Source organism: Ascaphus truei, chromosome 8, assembly GCF_040206685.1.
Source record: "Ascaphus truei isolate aAscTru1 chromosome 8, aAscTru1.hap1, whole genome shotgun sequence".
NCBI lineage: Eukaryota > Metazoa > Chordata > Amphibia > Anura > Ascaphidae > Ascaphus > Ascaphus truei.
Genome location: NC_134490.1, coordinates 50351394 through 50369592, shown reverse-complemented (window position 1 = coordinate 50369592; position 18199 = coordinate 50351394). Strand labels below are relative to the sequence as shown.

Below are 18199 nucleotides of genomic sequence, written 5' to 3'. Positions count from 1 at the left end.
GGCATATACCCATCCTAAGCAAAATAAATGCTGGATGAGGATGATGAATAGGAGGTAGTTTTATTCAGCAAGGTCAGAAAGAGGAAACTCCAGTATATGAGGTTCAAGATCTACTGTGCTTGTGCCCCACTATAGCTGAGCAACTAAATGAGATCAGATGATACAGTATGGGCGAAGGAAGTTTGGCTACCAGCTAGCTGAGCTACACCTTTATTGGAATGACATACTATTGGTTTTTTGCTTGTTTAAACTTAGAGCAAATATCGTCAGCAGCCACATTCCTTTAAGCACACAACAGTGACGGACTCTCTGGACCTACTTCATGCAAAATCCAGCAATAAAATAACTAATGAGGTAAGTCAAACATGATTGAGTTTACAAATGTTGCTGTGTGAAGTAGTGTCTAAGTATGTGTAGATTATAGATCATTAATTGACATCTCATTAGTTGTTGGCTTTCACATTTTATTGTTCTGTAACACATTTGCTCTTGGGTTTAATGGGTATAGATAAATGCATGCCGAACATTGCAATACCTGTGGGCTTGTGAACTAAGAAAACAACTTTACTATGTAATTAGCTTTATTAAACAAATGTAATCACAGCAAACATTTGACTCGAGAAGGGAACTGGACCCCAGCCAAGGTTGTTGAATGGGGGATAGGACGGGGTATCTGAAACATGTCACTGCCATTGGTTTATTTTGCTCCTTTGATACTGAAATAATGTTCTCAGGTGTTGAATAGGTAGCTTATAATAAGGAAAACATAGCTCAATTCTATCACCAGGTGCAGTTGTTTTTTCCACTCTTTGGAACCTGATAACTTTTTCTACGAAAGACTTTCCTATACAAAAAGAGGCACTGAGGATTAGGAGTGTTGTGTCTAGTTATGGGTATACCTCTTTTCCATGTTACTGTTGATCTTAGACCTAACATAGTTTCAGCTTTTCTGATTATGGAAAAGCTTCCAATGTGAACAACAATGGTGCATGGTGAACCTCTATGCCATAGAAGTGCACCAGTGTTGCACAAAAGCAACATTAGTACACAAATAAATCCATTGACTGACAATCACATTATTATTATTATTATTATTATTATTATTATTATTATTATTTAGTATGCTCAGCTCCTCACAATATTCACTTAAATAGACAGGAGGTGCTATTTGCAGGATTGACAGAAATAATAAAAAGTTGTTAAGTGAAACCTACCTTTCTACAAGATTGTTATATCAAGATATATTAATGTGTGTGTATATATATATATATATATATATATATATATATATATATATATATATATATATATATATATATATTAAAGAAGTAAACAAATGATTACCGTTATTTTCTAATACTATTGCCATCTTCCTTAGCGCTTGTACAAGGCAGCGGGAGAAGACAGTCTGCATCATTACACAACCATTATTGGATTACCAGAGCACACAAGGGCCAGACTAAATGCAGCCAACCTCAGTGATGTGAGTGATACCTTGTGGGTTTTACTTATTGATAATAGAAAGCTTCATGCTATTGCAACAACCCAGAACTTTTAAACAAACTGCTGGGCAGAAAATTTACATTGACAAAGAGATTTATTGTATATTTTTAGAAGTTAAAAGTATACCTATTTTATATGCCACCTTCATTTTATTATTGTTTTCTTACATGGGACTATAGTTTGAAATAGTGACATGCATGTATCAGAATGAGCATGTTCCTTTTTTTTATTTATTAAAAAATATTATCAGGAAAAATAAAATTGGATGTTACCTCTTGTCTTCAAGCTCAGAAGGTCCACAATTCAGATTTGTTTTTTCTTGTCGTGTGAGATTTGAAGTACAGTAGATGTACCCAGTCAATTTTTGAGCAAAAACGGGACATGGAGATATTTTTATTGTGTTGTTCTTTGTGTCACATTGCTTCAAATGTTATTCCATTCATTTATTTCATGTTTGCAGATAAAATACAGAGAGTCTTGGCTTAACCTGCGAGCTCAGGGTCACAAGCTGACAATGGAAGCTATTCCATTTCAGGCAGCCAAGTCCTCCGGAAATATTGCTAGTGATGTGAGTACAAAAACATGCTGACTTCTCAGTACTGTCCATAACTTCTGAAAACAAACAGGAATGATAGATTTTCATATAAAAATACCACCCCTGTGGACCATCAAAATAGTAATCGAAGTTTTGACACAAAGTTTTAGGTTTTAAACAAATGCTCCCCTGCAGTGTATATTGATGCTATACTGTAAATATAATTTTTTGCACAGCTTTTGGGCTATAAAATGGGCACTGGTTAATGGAAGTGGTCTTGAAGCTGGTGGTATCTTCTTATAATCCTGACTGATTTTTATAGAGACCCAACCAATGAAGCAGCCATGCTTCATATTCAATCACCAAAGACATGTTCTACTGAACTACAGGTAAACCTATAACTATCAGGGTCGCACTGAAGAGGAAAAAACTGTAAATTATTGAGTCTCTAGGTCATTAGACTTCTGATTTATGATTCTCTGTCTGGTTAATAAAAACCGCAGAAGTATCATAATGTAGTACCATAACTGTGGCAGAAGTCAACAGGATTGGCATGTGAAGGGACATTTAATCTAGAATATACCCCTTCGGAATGCCTGACTGTCAACTAAAATTATAGGCATTAGCACTCCAATGGGCAGGTGAGAATAGGTAAATAATAGTGTGAGGGAACCAAAGGGACACCTATCTCCCTTAAGGTAAATACTGAACAAAAAATAGTGGTAAGCCACACTCAGTATTGTAAAAATAATACGAGAGCCAGATAAAGATGCAAAAACGAAATTAACGCAAAATAAACATAAAACAGATATATGATACAGGCAACACAGGAGCTCAAACAAAGGAAAACAATAAAAAAATAACCAATGAAGCAAAGAAAAAGGACTAGATAAATGATTCAATGGGTTGATTAATGATGGTCCTTTTTTTACAGTACCAGTACAAACATAGCTATATAGCAGAGAAAGGGAAGCACATTGGCGCCCAGAGCATTCTGGATGACCCAAAGATGCTACACTGTCTTCGTATTGCCAAGTTACAGAGCGAGAAGCAGTACAAGAAGGAATTCAAGGAGCATAGGTCCCATTTCCATCTTTCCATGGACATGGTGCAGCTGGTCCATGCAAAGAGAGCCCAAGCTTTGGCCAGCGACCAAGATTACAAGATAAGGCTCCATGAATATACAGCTGTACCTGAAGACATGAAAATGCAGTGTGCAAGGAAGGCGCATGAGCTACAGAGTGAGGTGGGTAAATGAAACTACGTATAAATAGAAGTCTTTTTCTACACTGTTTGCGTGGGCTTCCAGCTAAAAGTGTGTGCAGACTAGGGAGACGTTTGTACAGAATCCATTTCAGTTGGCTAAAAAGAAATTGCAATTAATCCTTGGTATAAGTTTAGATTCATTAAAGAAAAGTGCATTGCAGGTGTTTGCCATGAAGATGTACAGTTACCTCTATAAATGGGCCTAATTTTGCAATCAGAGACATGTGAGATTAATGAAACTGCAATAGTATCAATTGGGACATTACCCTACGGAAACTATATAAATGACTTCAATGGGAGATGTTGGCACTATCGCAATTGGTTGAACAACCCCAATATTCTCCAGCAGAATGAGTTATATTTTATATAAACTCTATTCATAAGGCATATAAGTGCACTTTGTAATTTGTTTTAATGAGAGGAGCTGTTATTTGTTGCGTGTATATTAAAATAATATGTTTTAAGATCTATATGTCAAGACATCACTATTCTGCACATAACTAAGATTAAGCAATTGGTTTCAAATATAAGAAAACTTAACATCAAGCTTCTTCCTTCTGACACAGATACACATTTGAGAGCTGATAGAGTGTGACGTGCTGTAGACAATCTTGTTTTTGTTATTTTGAGATGTTTTCACGTATGTTTATTAGAGATTGCAGGTGATTTTGAGGAAATGATTAGCATTCCTATTATTAATTAAGGGCTCTCCAAATAATAAAACAAAGGGAATTCTTGATGCCCAGTAGAAACAAGCTAGTCCCGTGCTCTGATTCATGTTAATTCACTTGAGGGACTTCTCTTGTATCAAACATGATGTATTATTTACTCCCTTGTAGGGTGAACAAATGCAAATAGTTTCACTTGAAGGTTTGATGTGCATAGAAAATGGATAAGATGGAGCTGAAATATTAATACAGATCAAAGAAAGTCTTTATACTTCTAATCATCTTAGATTGAAAATATATCATGCAAAGCAGAATATCACACGCTTTAAATATAGTTAAAACATATGTTGCAGTGAGTTTCTCATTGCACTAAGCAGCACAACTTATACAGCAGCTTGATACTCTCTTGGTGAAATGGACTGGCTTCTTCATGCTGTATATACTGTATGCACAAGAAGACTGTTATGGTATCATATAATAAGTTTATATTCTTTAATTGCATTGTCAGAATAAGCAGCACTAAAGTACAACTACACAATATTAGCTTGACACTTTCCACATCTGAACTAAAGTTTGGTCTGCATGAATTATTACTACCATCGAATTACTTTCTCATGCACATTACACCTTCAAGGGCTAAATAAATATGTCACTTGAAGTTATTTCGTAACTATTTAGAGATCAATATTTATTCCCCATTTTTTCTTTGACTTTCTTTGCTGTACACCATGGAATATACCCCCTCTATTATTTAATGGCACTTTTTGGGTTATCAGTAAGAAAATATTCATCACCTGCAGTTGTTTTGTTATCATGGGTTTGTCCTCTGGGTGCTGTAAAAACAAAGAGCTTTGACAGCATTAAAAATAATCCTTTGCTTTTCCACAGTCCCGTTACAAATCGGACCTAAACTTTATGAGGGGAGTTGGCTGGCAAGCGGTGGGATCCCCACACATAGAAAGCGTAAAGAAAGCCGGAGAGCTTATCAGTGAGGTACTGCACTCCCACATCATGTGTATGGGTTATACATTGTTGCTGGATTCTTTGGGTGTTTTTTGTCTCGTGTCATGCAAGCACCCCAAAAATATATATATTAATGCAAATTGAGGGAGCATAACTATGTCCCCAGATGCTCCTAAAATCCAGGTGTTATTGAGAAATGCCAAATACCGCAATAACCAAAGGAAGTGATAGAGAGAGAGAACTGCAACACTTGATCACATCTATGGAATAATGTTATTCATATGCTCAGTAAGTATGCTCCATCTCTGCATGAGTTACTAGGCGTTATGCACCAGACTTGGTCTGAGGAACTGACAGAGCTCAAGCAAATGGAGCAGTAGGAATAGCTATATGCACACCTGCAGCAACTTTATTCAGCATGCTGTAATGCAGATGAAAATAATTATTATGAATATATATGCATCAAATCAGGACCTTGGAATTGCATACGAGGCAGTTCTTATATAACATGTCACATTGTATTGTGTGTTTTTTGTTTAACAACTGTTCATTAAGTAAAAATAGAGATACAGCATAAAAAATAAGGAAAAAATGCTTACGGCTCAAATAAGCATGGGTTCCCATAACCATTCGGAGGCGATGCCATCATTTATTATTCCACTAAAAGTTAGATCATATTTGGCCTCCAAAAATACAAAAATGTCACTAATTTTACTTGCGTATTTATGGGTTATAATGAGAGGGCTGTCGTATGGGGGGAAGGGATAATTTTAAATAATAATTCCTAGGGGGAAAAAGGCCCACTTTAAAAAAATTAAGTGTTTAGATTGTGTTGAGTTTTGAAAAGAACAGTGATTTGTGGATATACCTGTACTCGGTAAGGTGATTGGCAGATAAAAGGCCCACTAGAATATTTTTAGTGATGGTCTCCCAAACCTTGCATGTAATCTTTTTGTTTGGTATGTGCAGCGCAAGTACCGTCAGTATCCAGGCTCTATGGCTTTTACCGCGGTGGTCGACTCTCCTGGCCTGGTTCATGCTAAGAACAGCTACCTGCAATGCAGCGATGTAAGGAAAACCTGATGCAAATTTGTCTAAGCACTTTTCTCTGGTTGGCGACCTGCGTTCTATGTTCATCGCTTTTTATACTTTATTTTTCTTTCTTGGTCTTCTTTCTCTTCCTTTACCTTTCTTAGGCGCCTATTCATGAAGCTGCTTCTCCATCCCAGGGACGTTTCTGAACTCCATCAGCTGAATGGAGTTCAGAGTCTTCCATGACGAGGAGAAGTGGCTTCTATCATAGAGTCAAGCACATAATCCTGCTGCATAGGAAGGAATAAGCCACTTATTATTATTATTTCTTGCAGAGACTGTACAAATCTGGGGATTCAGAATCCATGCACCGATGCAGCTTACCGCCTGATCACCCTGACTTTCTCAGAGCTCGCATCAACGCATCTCAAATCAGCGATGTAAGTAGATTGCCGTATACATTTAGATCATTACTACCATGCACTGTGCTTTGTAGTACAATGCAGTAAGTATTCCTTTATATTGTATATTCTGAAAAACTGTAATACAAATCGGGGGGGAAAAACACATCCCAATAATGCTCTTTTTTAGTCTTTAACTAGCTGAGAGACCCGGCGTTGCCCGGGATGTGAACCGTGAGAGCGGGGGGGTTAATGCTGGGGGCCTGTGTAGGAGCTCCGTGCAGTGGGCTGAGGTGATGTGAGGAGCGGGGGGTTTAATGGCGGGTTGTGGCCTGTGGAGGAGCTCCGTGCAGTGGGCTGAGGTGAGGAGCGGGGGGGTTAATGGCGGGTTGCGGCCTGTGGAGGAGCTCCGTGCAGTGGGCTGAGGTGAGGAGCGGGGGGGTTAATGCTGGGGGCCTGTGTAGGAGCTCCGTGCAGTGGGCTGAGGTGAGGTGAGGAGCGGGGGGGTTAATGGCGGGTTGCGGCCTGTGGAGGAGCTCCGTGCAGTGGGCTGAGGTGAGGAGCGGGGGGGTTAATGCTGGGGGCCTGTGTAGGTGCTCCGTGCAGTGGGCTGAGGTGAGGAGCGGGGGGGTTAATGGCGGGTTGCGGGCTGTGTAGGAGCTCCGTGCAGTGGGCTGAGGTGAGGTGAGGAGCGGGGGGGTTAATGGCGGGTTGCGGCCTGTGGAGGAGCTCCGTGCAGTGGGCTGAGGTGAGGTGAGGAGCGGGGGGGTTAATGCTGGGGGCCTGTGTAGGAGCTCCGTGCAGTGGGCTGAGGTGAGGTGAGGAGCGGGGGGTTAATGCTGGGGGCCTGTGGAGGAGCTCCGTGCAGTGGGCTGAGGTGAGGTGAGGAGCGGGGGGGGTTAATGCTGGGGGCCTGTGGAGGAGCTCCGTGCAGTGGGCTGAGGTGAGGTGAGGAGCGGGGGGGTTAATGCTGGGGGCCTGTGGAGGAGCTCCGTGCAGTGGGCTGAGGTGAGGAGCGGGGGGTTAATGCTGGGGGCCTGTGTAGGAGCTCCGTGCAGTGGGCTGAGGTGAGGAGCGGGGGGTTAATGCTGGGGGCCTGTGTAGGAGCTCCGTGCAGTGGGCTGAGGTGAGGACCGGAGGGGGGGGAGGTTAATGGTGTGTTGCGGCCTCCGGAGGAGATGAGCGGGGTGGGGGGGGGAGTTAATGGTGTGTCGGTAGGCCTGGAGCAGACAGCGATGTGGGCTGGGGGGGGTGGGGGTGGTGTTTTGAAGAGGCGGTGTGTGGATGTGATCGTGCGGTGTATGTTTGCAGTGGTCAAATAAATATTTATGGAGGAAAGAGTCTGTACCTGATTGGTAGCAGGTGTGCAGGGTTTTGTCTGTTGAGAGTTGTGAAGCGTGGTCCCAAAAAAGTTTAAAATGTCTCAGAGGTGCAAATGTCTCAGAGCAGTGAGGGTTAGGTGCTGAGATTCCCAAAGCTCAGTGAGGGGTGGGAGAGTGTGTCAGTGGTGTAGCTCAGTGAGGGTTGTCACAGTGTGGCAGTGGTGTTGGCCGCAGACCAATGAGAGGTGTGCGGGGGCGGGCATGGTGCGGGGGCGGGCATGGCCTGAGGCGGAGTGACAGGCCAAAGGTGCAATGCGATTGTCCCTAGGGACCGGACATCCAGACATCCAGACATCCAGACATCCAGACATCCAGACAGGCATACAGTGCTTTCAATTATATATAGTAAGATAAACAAATGAGCGAGTTGCCATCACGACATTGCTTTCAAAGATGTAAAATGTGCATGAGTCACTTATCTTGTACTAGCTGAAAATACCCGGCGATGCTCGGGAATTCTAAGAAATCAAAACATACTGAGATTTATAAATGGATTATTACATTTTTTAGTTTCTTATTGAAAGAAAAGTATGTATTTTTATTCTAATGCTGTTGGGTAAACTATATTTTTCATCAGGCGCAAAAACATGCACATTATATTTCCAGTTCCCACTCTGGAGCATCCAACATAAAGTTTAACCAATGCATGCAAAGCATGGATTTTCTAAACTCAGTCCCGCTACTTACAATCTCCCCGAATTTGGTTAAAATCAGTGAAGTTTTGAAAGGTTCAGTCCACCATCTTGATTCAAAATGGCATCCAATTGTATCCAAACGTAGACAATATAGTGTCTGAATGCATAGCGAACCGACAAACAACTTTCCAAAATACATAGGCGATAAAAAGGCAGAAATTCAGCTACTTACTAGTTCATACCGCGTGGGAAAGCTCTTGCCATTTTGTGCTAATAATGATGAATTTCTAAGTTTATTCCGCCATCCCTTTTTGACAGAAAGCCTACAGGACGTTGTCGGAGCAGTCCAGGGCAGTTGGCTATGACCTCAGGCTAGACGCCATTCCTTTCCAAACAGCCAAGGCATCAAGAGAGATCGCTAGTGATGTAAGATTGGGTTTCTGAAACCATTATTGCATTTGGGAAGCAGTCTTTATCTTATTAAGGGAAGTGTTGTGCAAGAGGACAGTTCAGGTAATGTCAGTAATAATGTTAATACAGATATAAATCCAATCATGTGTTATGAACAACAATGGTGATAAGGACAGAAAATGTTACATAGCTGAGTGCTTATACACAGTGTTCGACAAACCTATAGTGGATTTAACCCCCGGGCGAGTAAATATTGGCCCAAGCAGCACACGTGTGGTACTAGGTGGCGAGTAGATTTTTTTGTCTGGCGAGTAGATTTTTTGGTGATTTGTCGACCACTGCTTATACATATAAGATGTTGGGTGCTTCAATGAATTAGGAGCTCCCTGCCAGTGTGCTGCTTTTTTATTCTATAGCTGAGTGCTTTCACTTTTTTGCACCAACGTGTACTGTATTTTTAACTCCTTCGCTGACAGAGAGGCAAGCAAGGCATTACTGGGCCCTCATGTGGCTAACAGGTTTAGAGGAAAAAGATAACCCGCCCTTCAATGATGTCCTTAGCATTGAGTTAGATTGCCCCATTTGTCGCTAAGTGAGTCTGAGTATCATAGAAACATAGAATGGGTTGGCAGATCAGAACCACTTGGCCCACCTTGTCTGACCATGTCGCTAGCTGCTGTAAAGCTTCAGACCCTATTTGATCAGTGGCTTTCTTTTGTATTGAGGATTTAGCCTTATACCTTTGCCAAGTATGTCTGAATTCCCTTACAGTTTTAGCCCCTTGCAATCTCTGCAACCATCTGATTCATGTGTGTTCCATGAATCTAACACTCTTTGGGTGATGAAGTACTTAGTCACATTTCCCCTTAGCTTGAGGGAATGACCTCTTTCTATATCTCTCCTCTTTCTTTGGAATATGCTTCCCTCCGGGACGTTGTTGAATTTATCTATAATAGTGATGTATCGGGTACAAGGGGCTGGGATCCGGTGCCGGGTAATTTACGTTCTGCTCCCTCAGTCCTCCTCTTGGAGAACAGCAGGAGCAGAGCAGCAGAAGACTTACCTGCAGCCGGCAGCGGAGGGTGAGGAGGACCATGGCGACATCGTGGGAGCAGCGGCAGATATCCTTGTGGCAGCAGAGGACGTCCTTGTTGAGCCAGTAGGAGCAGCGGAACACATCCTATCACTGCTGATGCTGTTGGGAGCCGGGGAACATGTGACCAGAGCAGGAGCATCACTATTGGACAGCCAGTTCCTCCCCAGTTGTCCAATAGTAACGCTCCTGCTCCGGTCACATGTTCCCAGGCTCCCACTGGCATCAACGGTGATAGAATGTGTTCTGCTGCTCCCACCGGCTCAACAATGACGACCTCTGCTGCCACCGCCACCAGGATGTCTGCCGCTGCTCCCACGATGTTGCCGTGGTCCTCCTCAACCTCCGCCGCCAGCTGCAGGTACTTTAATGCTACCCGGCCGAGTACCTGGTACCGGGCAAGGCAAAATTTCTATTTTTGCCTCGGTACCCGGTAATACAGAGGGCTCGGTACAACACTAATCTATATATTTGAACATTTCTATCATATCTCCCATCTCCCTTCTATCCTCCAAGTTGTACAATCTGAGGTCCTGTAGTCTATCCTGATAAAACTTATGCTGTAGATCATGCACATCTTAGTAGCCCTTTTCCAATTTATTTACTTCTTTCCGGAGATCTGATCTCCACAATTGAACACAGACCCCTCCACATCCTCCTCCCCCACCCCCCATCCTCCTCCTCCCCCTATCCCACTATGCTCCTTCTCCCCATCCCCCTCCCTCATCCCCCTCCCCCCTATCCTCACCCCCCCCCACCTGTGTTCCTGTGCAACCTTTCCCTGTGCAACCTTCGCCTACTTTGAAGTCACCTGAAATAATGACTCCCAGGTCCCTTAGTCTATAGTAGCTGACATTACAGTGCCATTAATCACGTATTCTGCCTTTGGATATTTGTGACCCAAGTGCATTATTTAGCATTTTTTGGCATTAAATTGTTGTTGCCTCACTGCTCCAATCTACCTAAATCCCTAGTTATTTTGTTTACCACCCTGGATCGTCAACCCAAGTACTAAGTTCATCTGTTGTGTTTAGTTCCGGTACAGAGAGGCCTTCCTTAGGGACAAAGGTCATCAGATTGGATTCCGCAGCGTTAACGATGACCCTAAAACGAAGCATGTCATGAGAGTCAGCAAACTGCAGAGCAACAACGTGTACAAGAAACTTTCAGAGGAGACCAGGTCACAAGTCAGGACTCACCTGGACCAGCCAGGGTTTATCCAGGCCAAGAAGAGCCAGCAGCAAGCCAGTGACATCAATTATAGACAGCACCTTCACCAGTATACGTGTGATCCCCAGCAGCTGACTCTGCAGCACGCCAAACAGGCGCACAGCCTGCAGAGTGATGTAAGGATTATTCAGTGCATGGTCCATGGCACAAAGACAAGTGACTGATTAGCACATAGTGACACACACACACACACACACACACACACACATATATATATACGGGGCCACTGACAAGGGGGAAGAGCCGGGACAACTGTCCCAGGCTGGCCGGCGCTGGCAGTTGGACCCGGCCAGAGGTTGGCTTCTGACTTCCCTGCCCTGCTGTCCCCCAGCAACAGGCCTTTCTCCTCCGATGTGGCCCAGCCTGCATATAAGCCCCACCCCTACACATGCGCAGCCCCCCTCCCCAATGTGTGTGTGTGTATTGGGGAGGCGGGTTATTTTGTGTATTGGGGGTGGGGGCTATTTTATGTATTGGGGGAGGTTGGGCTATTTTATTCATTGGAGAAGGTGGGGTTATTGGTATTGGGAGGGTGATTATTATGCATTTGTGGAGGGGGGTTGTGTTTTTGGGAGGGAGGGTTATATATATTGGGGGGGTGTTATGTGTATTGAGGGATGGATTATTATGTGTATTGGGGAGGGGGTTATGTGTATTGGGGGGGTTAGTGTGTGTATTGGGGTGGGGCAGGTTAGTGTAGGTATTGGGGGAGGGGAGTTATTGAGTGTGTGCGGGACAGAGTTAGGGGTGGAGGTGTAGGAGAGAGAGGTGGATGTGATTACATGATGATCCGAGCACATTCCACATGCTGATACACGTAAATATCCATTAGATCCAACACATTACATCTACACTCATTTACTTACTTTCCAGGTCAAATACAAATCCGATTTGAACTGGATGAAAGGAATCGGCTGGACTCCTCCAGGCTATTACAAAGTAGAACTTGCTCGGAGGGCTGCTGAGCTAGCGAACGCAGAGGACACGGATCCACGTCTCGCTTCCGAATCTGATCAATCAACAGTATGTAGCATATAACAAACTTACCTTATAGAATGACAGAGAATGAAGTGGGGGAGTCAGCATTCAGTCTGCATGGAAATATTACACATTTATGCTCGACTCTTTGGGGTATTAGGAGATTGTGCTAAACTAGTTGCCCTTTAATCTCACATAACAACTGAACTCTAAGAAGATGCCAAAATAAAAACTGATATTCTTTTATAAGCGCAAAGTTTCTGCGCAATTTCCCTTTTAATGGTCACGATTTTCAATCTGACCACTGGTACCAATTATTAAGAAGACTGTAAAAAAAATGTCATGAATCTAATTATTATGTGTCAGTTTACTTTCAATATAACGAACTTGTTTTTCTAGTCTAATAACACCAACTCAAACACAGGGGGTCCGGTCTGTGTAAAAATGTGATGTTAAAGCGGCAATCCCAGCATGCAATTGTTTTGGCGATTTTCTTTTTAACACACTCATTTCAGCTCCGGGGATCCCTTGCTTCCGGAGATACTTACCTCTGCAGTAGGTGCCGGTAGCCGCTCTGTTCGGCTAGAAGGGTTCATATTATGGTGGAGTTTCGAAGCTCACATGCCCTGCGGGCCAATAGGAAGCCGTGAGGTCATCAGTTTGGGTTCCTATTGGCCTGTGTGATGCAGGAACTATTAACCCCAGTAAGCACAGCCGGGGCTGCTACTGGCACCCCATATGGAGACCTGTATCTCTGGAAGCAGGGGGTCCCCGGAGCTGACATAAATGGGGTACAGCACCGGAGACCCCCTGCTTCAATCCGCTGTTAAAAAATATATATTTTTTAAATTGCCCCTTGACTTGCTCCTTTAAAACTAATAAAACTATATATTATCGTAATAACTTTTCTAAATGTGTATAGTGCTCACTGCAGTATATTCACTCCACATACTAATTGTCAATGAAACTGACAATAACATTATTTATGAATATATGTTACAAACACTGTCACAGTTCTCAACGTTCATGCATGCGCTAAAGCTTAGAACTTTTTAATACATTTAAAAATCACTGCCATACTGTAAGTTTAATTACATTTTATTTTATTGCTTTCAGGACCCGAGGTCTTTACAGCAAAACAGTGTAAACATGGACGCTTCTGAGATCCTCCAAGTGAAACGGAGAAAAATGTTACCCATAAAGAAATGAAAGCTGCTAAAATTAGGGCATTAAAAATGGAGTATTGCTGCCAGCATTTTTATTTCATAGATCATTAATAAATGCCCTATAATTGTTATCCAGGAGGCACAAGGTTGACTATACTGTACATTATCCCAGCCCAGATGCAGTGGTTTAGTTGGCTTGGTTAGTATATATAACTACCTTTCAACGGCTAATGCAGTGGTACACAAACTGGGGGGTTATCTGCAAGAGGCTCAGGGTTTACAGAGACCTTAAATTAAGTGCTGGGGAAGCGGCGAAGGCCTCTGTAAACTTCACTTACCATGGTTCAGCCGGCTTCTGGAGACACGTCGCCATGGCACCGTGGCGTCAAATGATGCCGCGGTGTCATGTGATGGCGCGTTGCTTTGGCAACGTGACATCATGACGTCCAGACGCACGGAGGGGAGGACAGCCGGCAGGGGGGCGCAAGGGGAAAAGATTGCGCTCCTCTGAGCTAATGTATCAATGACAAAAACTGCCTGGGCTTCCTATTGTCAACTCTTTGTGTTAGAGGCGATAATGCATTGAATTGCAAGGATAACAATGCCATCATTTTGTGTGGATACAAAGCGTAGTTACATTTATATGTAAATGTTACAATGTTTCAGTACTAGAGGACTGACAGGATCAGCGTTGTACTAGAAAACATTAACTAAAGATTTTCTCTCATCTGTAGAATGTTACACTGTTTGTATTGAATAAACTACTGAAGGTGACTCTTGACTTCCATAAAGTACTATTTTTTTTCAAACTACAGTATCAGACCAGCACTAAGCAAAAAGCCTTGCACGGTAACTAAGACTGGGGGCTCAATTCCAGTCCTCATGCCCCCCTCCCCCCCCCCCCCCCAGGGTCAGGTTTTCAGGATATCCCAGCTTCAGCACAGGTGGCTCAGAGGCTCAGTCAGCAAGGACTGATTGAGCGACCTGTGCTGAAGCAGGGAGTGATTGAGCCACCTGTGCTGAAGCTGGGATATCTGGAAAACCTGACCTGTTGAGGGGGGGGGGGGCGGTGGGCTTGAGGATTGGAGTTGAGCACCCCTGCCTGTTCAGGGGTAATCCCATACTGCATTATGTAGAGCAGGGGTGCCCAAACTTCTGTTGCTGCGCCCCCCTGATTGCTCTCCCCCAGTGCGGTGCCCCCCTTACCTTTGTGCCGCGGGGTCATGTGACATCATGTCATGTGAACATGCTGTGTCATTTGACGTTGCGTTGCCATGGCGATGTGTCACCGAAGCCAGCTGTATCACGGTAAGTTGAGTTGCAGTCCCCCGGCCTTTGATTTAAATGCTTTGAGGGAAGAGCGCGGGGCCTCTGCAATCGCTGCGCCCCCCCCCCCCCCCCCCCCCGCCGAAAAATCTCACGCCTCTCTGATGTGGAGACTTGTTTTAACTGGTCATATGGAAGGTATTCAATGGAAGTAATCCTATAAGTGGCAGACAGCTTTTAATTGCCGTTGCCCAGTGGCTAAGGCCTTTTCCTCTGAAATGCAGTGCAGGCTCTGTGTGAGCTTCAAATTGACACAAATTAGCCCTTATTCTGTAAGGTGTGAAAGCACAGGTGACGTGCTAAATGCATGAAAAGCCCCATTAAAGTCAATGCGACATCTCATGCCATAGCACATTATCTGCGCTATCACACCTTACAGAATAAAGGCCTACGCCTCAATCACTCGTTGAGCCGCTTGTATAGTGCCGCTTTCACTAGCACCTGTATAAGAATACTATGCTATTAATATTCGTCAGTGTTGCGATTCTGAACCTCCCTCCAGCCCAGCGGAAGTTTATTCTGGTGGGTTTGTCTTAACCATTTCAGTGCAAGAAAGTACTGAAATATGTCCTATATAATCCAAATTCTTAATTTCATCAGTTGACAGAAATGAGAATAGATGAGAGAAGAATTGGGAGTGTAGATAGTGTATACATACATACATACATACATACATACATACATACATACATACATACATACATACATACATACATACATACATACATACATACATACATACATACATACAGTTAGCTCAGACCTACCGCTATAACGGAATTTATTAGTGACACTATATAACTTTAAATACCTTTATGGAGTATGGTGCTAGGGAAAGGAAATTAGCCATACATTTATGGAAAATAAATCCACAAACCCTGCTCTCCCACCCAAACTGGCTTGCAATTTCTTAGGGGAATTCTACATTTTGATCCTTAGGCTGCGCTTATAGTGCCAGTGCCAGCGACGTCGCATCAAAACAAATGCATTTCCGCCGTTGCGTGCGCTTATAGTAAGCGCGACGCGACGGTGCGACGGCTTGGTCGCGATCACTGGAAGTCATCTCAATTTGATTATTCCAGCGACCGCAGCCTGACGTCACCGTCACGGGCACTATAAGCGTAGCCTAAGTCTTAAAAACAAGGGTGTCATTTAGTTGCATCTTTTGATAAAACAATTATTCAAGTCTGCTAACCCAGCCAAGGTAAAGTCAATTTTAGCAGATACCTACACTGAATGCATAATCTGTCTTATACAAGAATACTATATTATTAATATTCATCAAAGTTACAATTCTGAACCTCCCTGCAGCCCAGAGGAAGTTTATTCTGTTGGGTGGACTTAAATAACCATTTCAGTGCAAGAAAGAAATGAAATTTCCCTCTACACCAGATGAGAAGAGGCGAGAAGAAATGGGAGTGTAGATAGGGTAGAGAGAAGGAACAATACTGTACAGGTAGATAAATGAGCGAGAGAGAAGCAGGGCTATATACTGTAGGGATAGAATGTAACAGAAAGTACAATGACAGGGATGCATTGGGGTGGAGGGGAAGATCTAAATGAGGAGTCTTCAAGAAGAGAGAGGAGCCGGCCAGAGAAAGACCATGAGGTCACAGGAAACAGCCAAAGAAGGAGAAGTCACAACAAATAAACAGGAATGTAGTAAGCCATGGACAACTTCACTGCAAAACATCATCAAGAACATTGCTTTCAAGCAATGTGCAGACATACCAATGTCATCAATGTTTAGTTTTCTTCTGTCTGTGCTCATCGGCCTCTCATTAGGAGAAAGAGGTTTACAAGCCACAGCAATGATGTGCCACTCTGTGCGACAGTGCATGCTACTAGTGGTACTCCGAGCACTGACTGAGAACCACGGCTCCTTCTCTGCCATCTGTACAACATTACTACAATTCTCTGCTAAGCTTGAGATGAAAACTTGCCCAATGAGTTGAAATACTGATTTCTGCAGAAACCCCCATCAGTTTACATCTGACACTGGAGCTATAATAGAAATTTTATGGCTGGTAATTATAATTGTAATCATAGATTAAAAAAAGATGTTTTAAGCAAAAAATGTATCGTTTATTTACTGAAGAAGGGTATCTCTCTGATCAACGTGCTCTCTTGGGTTGTCTGCATTTCAATACCATCTGGAGCCTCAGTATTGCTACGTTGCCTCATAATATAATAACTGTATGTTTGGCAGGACACTATTACATTATTTTGCCATGCTTTCCAATTATTATAATACAAAAATATAGTTATAGCACATTACAATATACCTTTGTGGCACCCGAATATATATTGTTGTAGCACTCTACTATATATTGTTGAAACCCTCCACTGTATATTGTTGTAGCACGGCACTATGCATCTACAGTAAAATATCATAGCATGCAAAAAATACAAAAAGATGAAAGAGATACTAGATCCTGGTGCACAGAGAAGACCTCAATGTCACTAAATGTTCAACAATGTCCGAAGTCCAAGCACTGTGCTGAGTGAAGGTGAAAGAAACGGCGCTAGCTCTATTAGTGTGCACTTGTGTTATACAGTGAGTTAATAATAAAATCAAATGATTATAAAACTTTGTGACGTGATTAAATAACGTGCAAAACGATATAAATGAGTTCAAACCCCCTGCTCAAAACCCAGCTGGTGGGGACTGGTTTCATTAGTCCCACAAATCTTCACTCTCCAACTGCAATCCAGGGGGAGCATAAAGGGAAATAGAACAGAAAACAAACAACAATCTAAGTGCAGACAGTTTTTAAAAAGGGTGTATGAATTTATGTTCTGTCTTGGCTCCTATGTGTTGCCTACTTACAAGATGTAAGTCAAAAACGAGCGGTTTTAACACACAATGGTCTCTGCTAGGAGGATTTCTTAACCAGGTAGTGGGATCTCCAACTCTCAGCTCAGCAGCAGTGTATATGTAAAAGAAATGATACCATAGTGCAGACCAGTAACAATAAAAAACTCGACTTTATAGGGTAAAAATAAACACTTACAATAAAAACAAGTGGTTAAGGCATGTATCACACTGATTGTGATTGAGGAGAGAAAATGGTTAGCTCCAGGCTCACCCGCCTCCTCCGGTGTGACTGCGTGTGGACCATATATCCGGGAGCTCCCCCACTCTTATATATTTTTGAAGTACCACACTGTACAATCTGTGGTAAGAGATTAATTGTATATTTTTTTATATATCAATTGTGATTGTCATGCCCCCATAGTCCTGTCACGGGAAATATTCTCTCCCCCTAAAAAACATACCCATGCCCTTTAAACTCTTCCCTGGTGGGCTATATTATAATATAGATCACATTACAGAAATTAAGTCTGCCTTAAACCTGTCCCACTTGGAAACTATTCTAACTACACTACTATGAGCCTAAATTCTTAGTGCAAAGAAATAAAACATCATTCTAGCATCAATTATCTAATTGGACCACCCTTTCCCTCTAAACATAGAGAATTATTTGTTCCTTTTACCCCACATGGTGTGGTTAATGACAGGTTAAACCATGCCAAACCACATAAAGATATTTAGGATTCCACTCCTGTTGAAAAATGAGCTCCCTTATATATATGGATACAAAAATAG

General features: G+C 42.7%; 1 protein-coding gene across 1 annotated transcript in view; it reads left to right on the top strand.

The window, feature by feature from the left end:
* Nucleotides 1-14037, top strand: part of NRAP (nebulin related anchoring protein) — a 56215-nt gene extending 42178 nt beyond the window's left edge. Inside the window, exons 32-42 of the mRNA XM_075611936.1 lie at nucleotides 256-354; nucleotides 1379-1483; nucleotides 1964-2071; nucleotides 2973-3284; nucleotides 4861-4965; nucleotides 5905-6003; nucleotides 6303-6407; nucleotides 8704-8811; nucleotides 10924-11235; nucleotides 11993-12142; nucleotides 13214-14037. Of these exons, the coding sequence (XP_075468051.1) occupies nucleotides 256-354; nucleotides 1379-1483; nucleotides 1964-2071; nucleotides 2973-3284; nucleotides 4861-4965; nucleotides 5905-6003; nucleotides 6303-6407; nucleotides 8704-8811; nucleotides 10924-11235; nucleotides 11993-12142; nucleotides 13214-13306 (1596 nt within the window). The 3' untranslated portion in view covers nucleotides 13307-14037. The remainder of the gene's footprint in view (nucleotides 1-255; nucleotides 355-1378; nucleotides 1484-1963; nucleotides 2072-2972; nucleotides 3285-4860; nucleotides 4966-5904; nucleotides 6004-6302; nucleotides 6408-8703; nucleotides 8812-10923; nucleotides 11236-11992; nucleotides 12143-13213) is intronic.
* Nucleotides 14038-18199: the final 4162 nt, after the last annotated feature.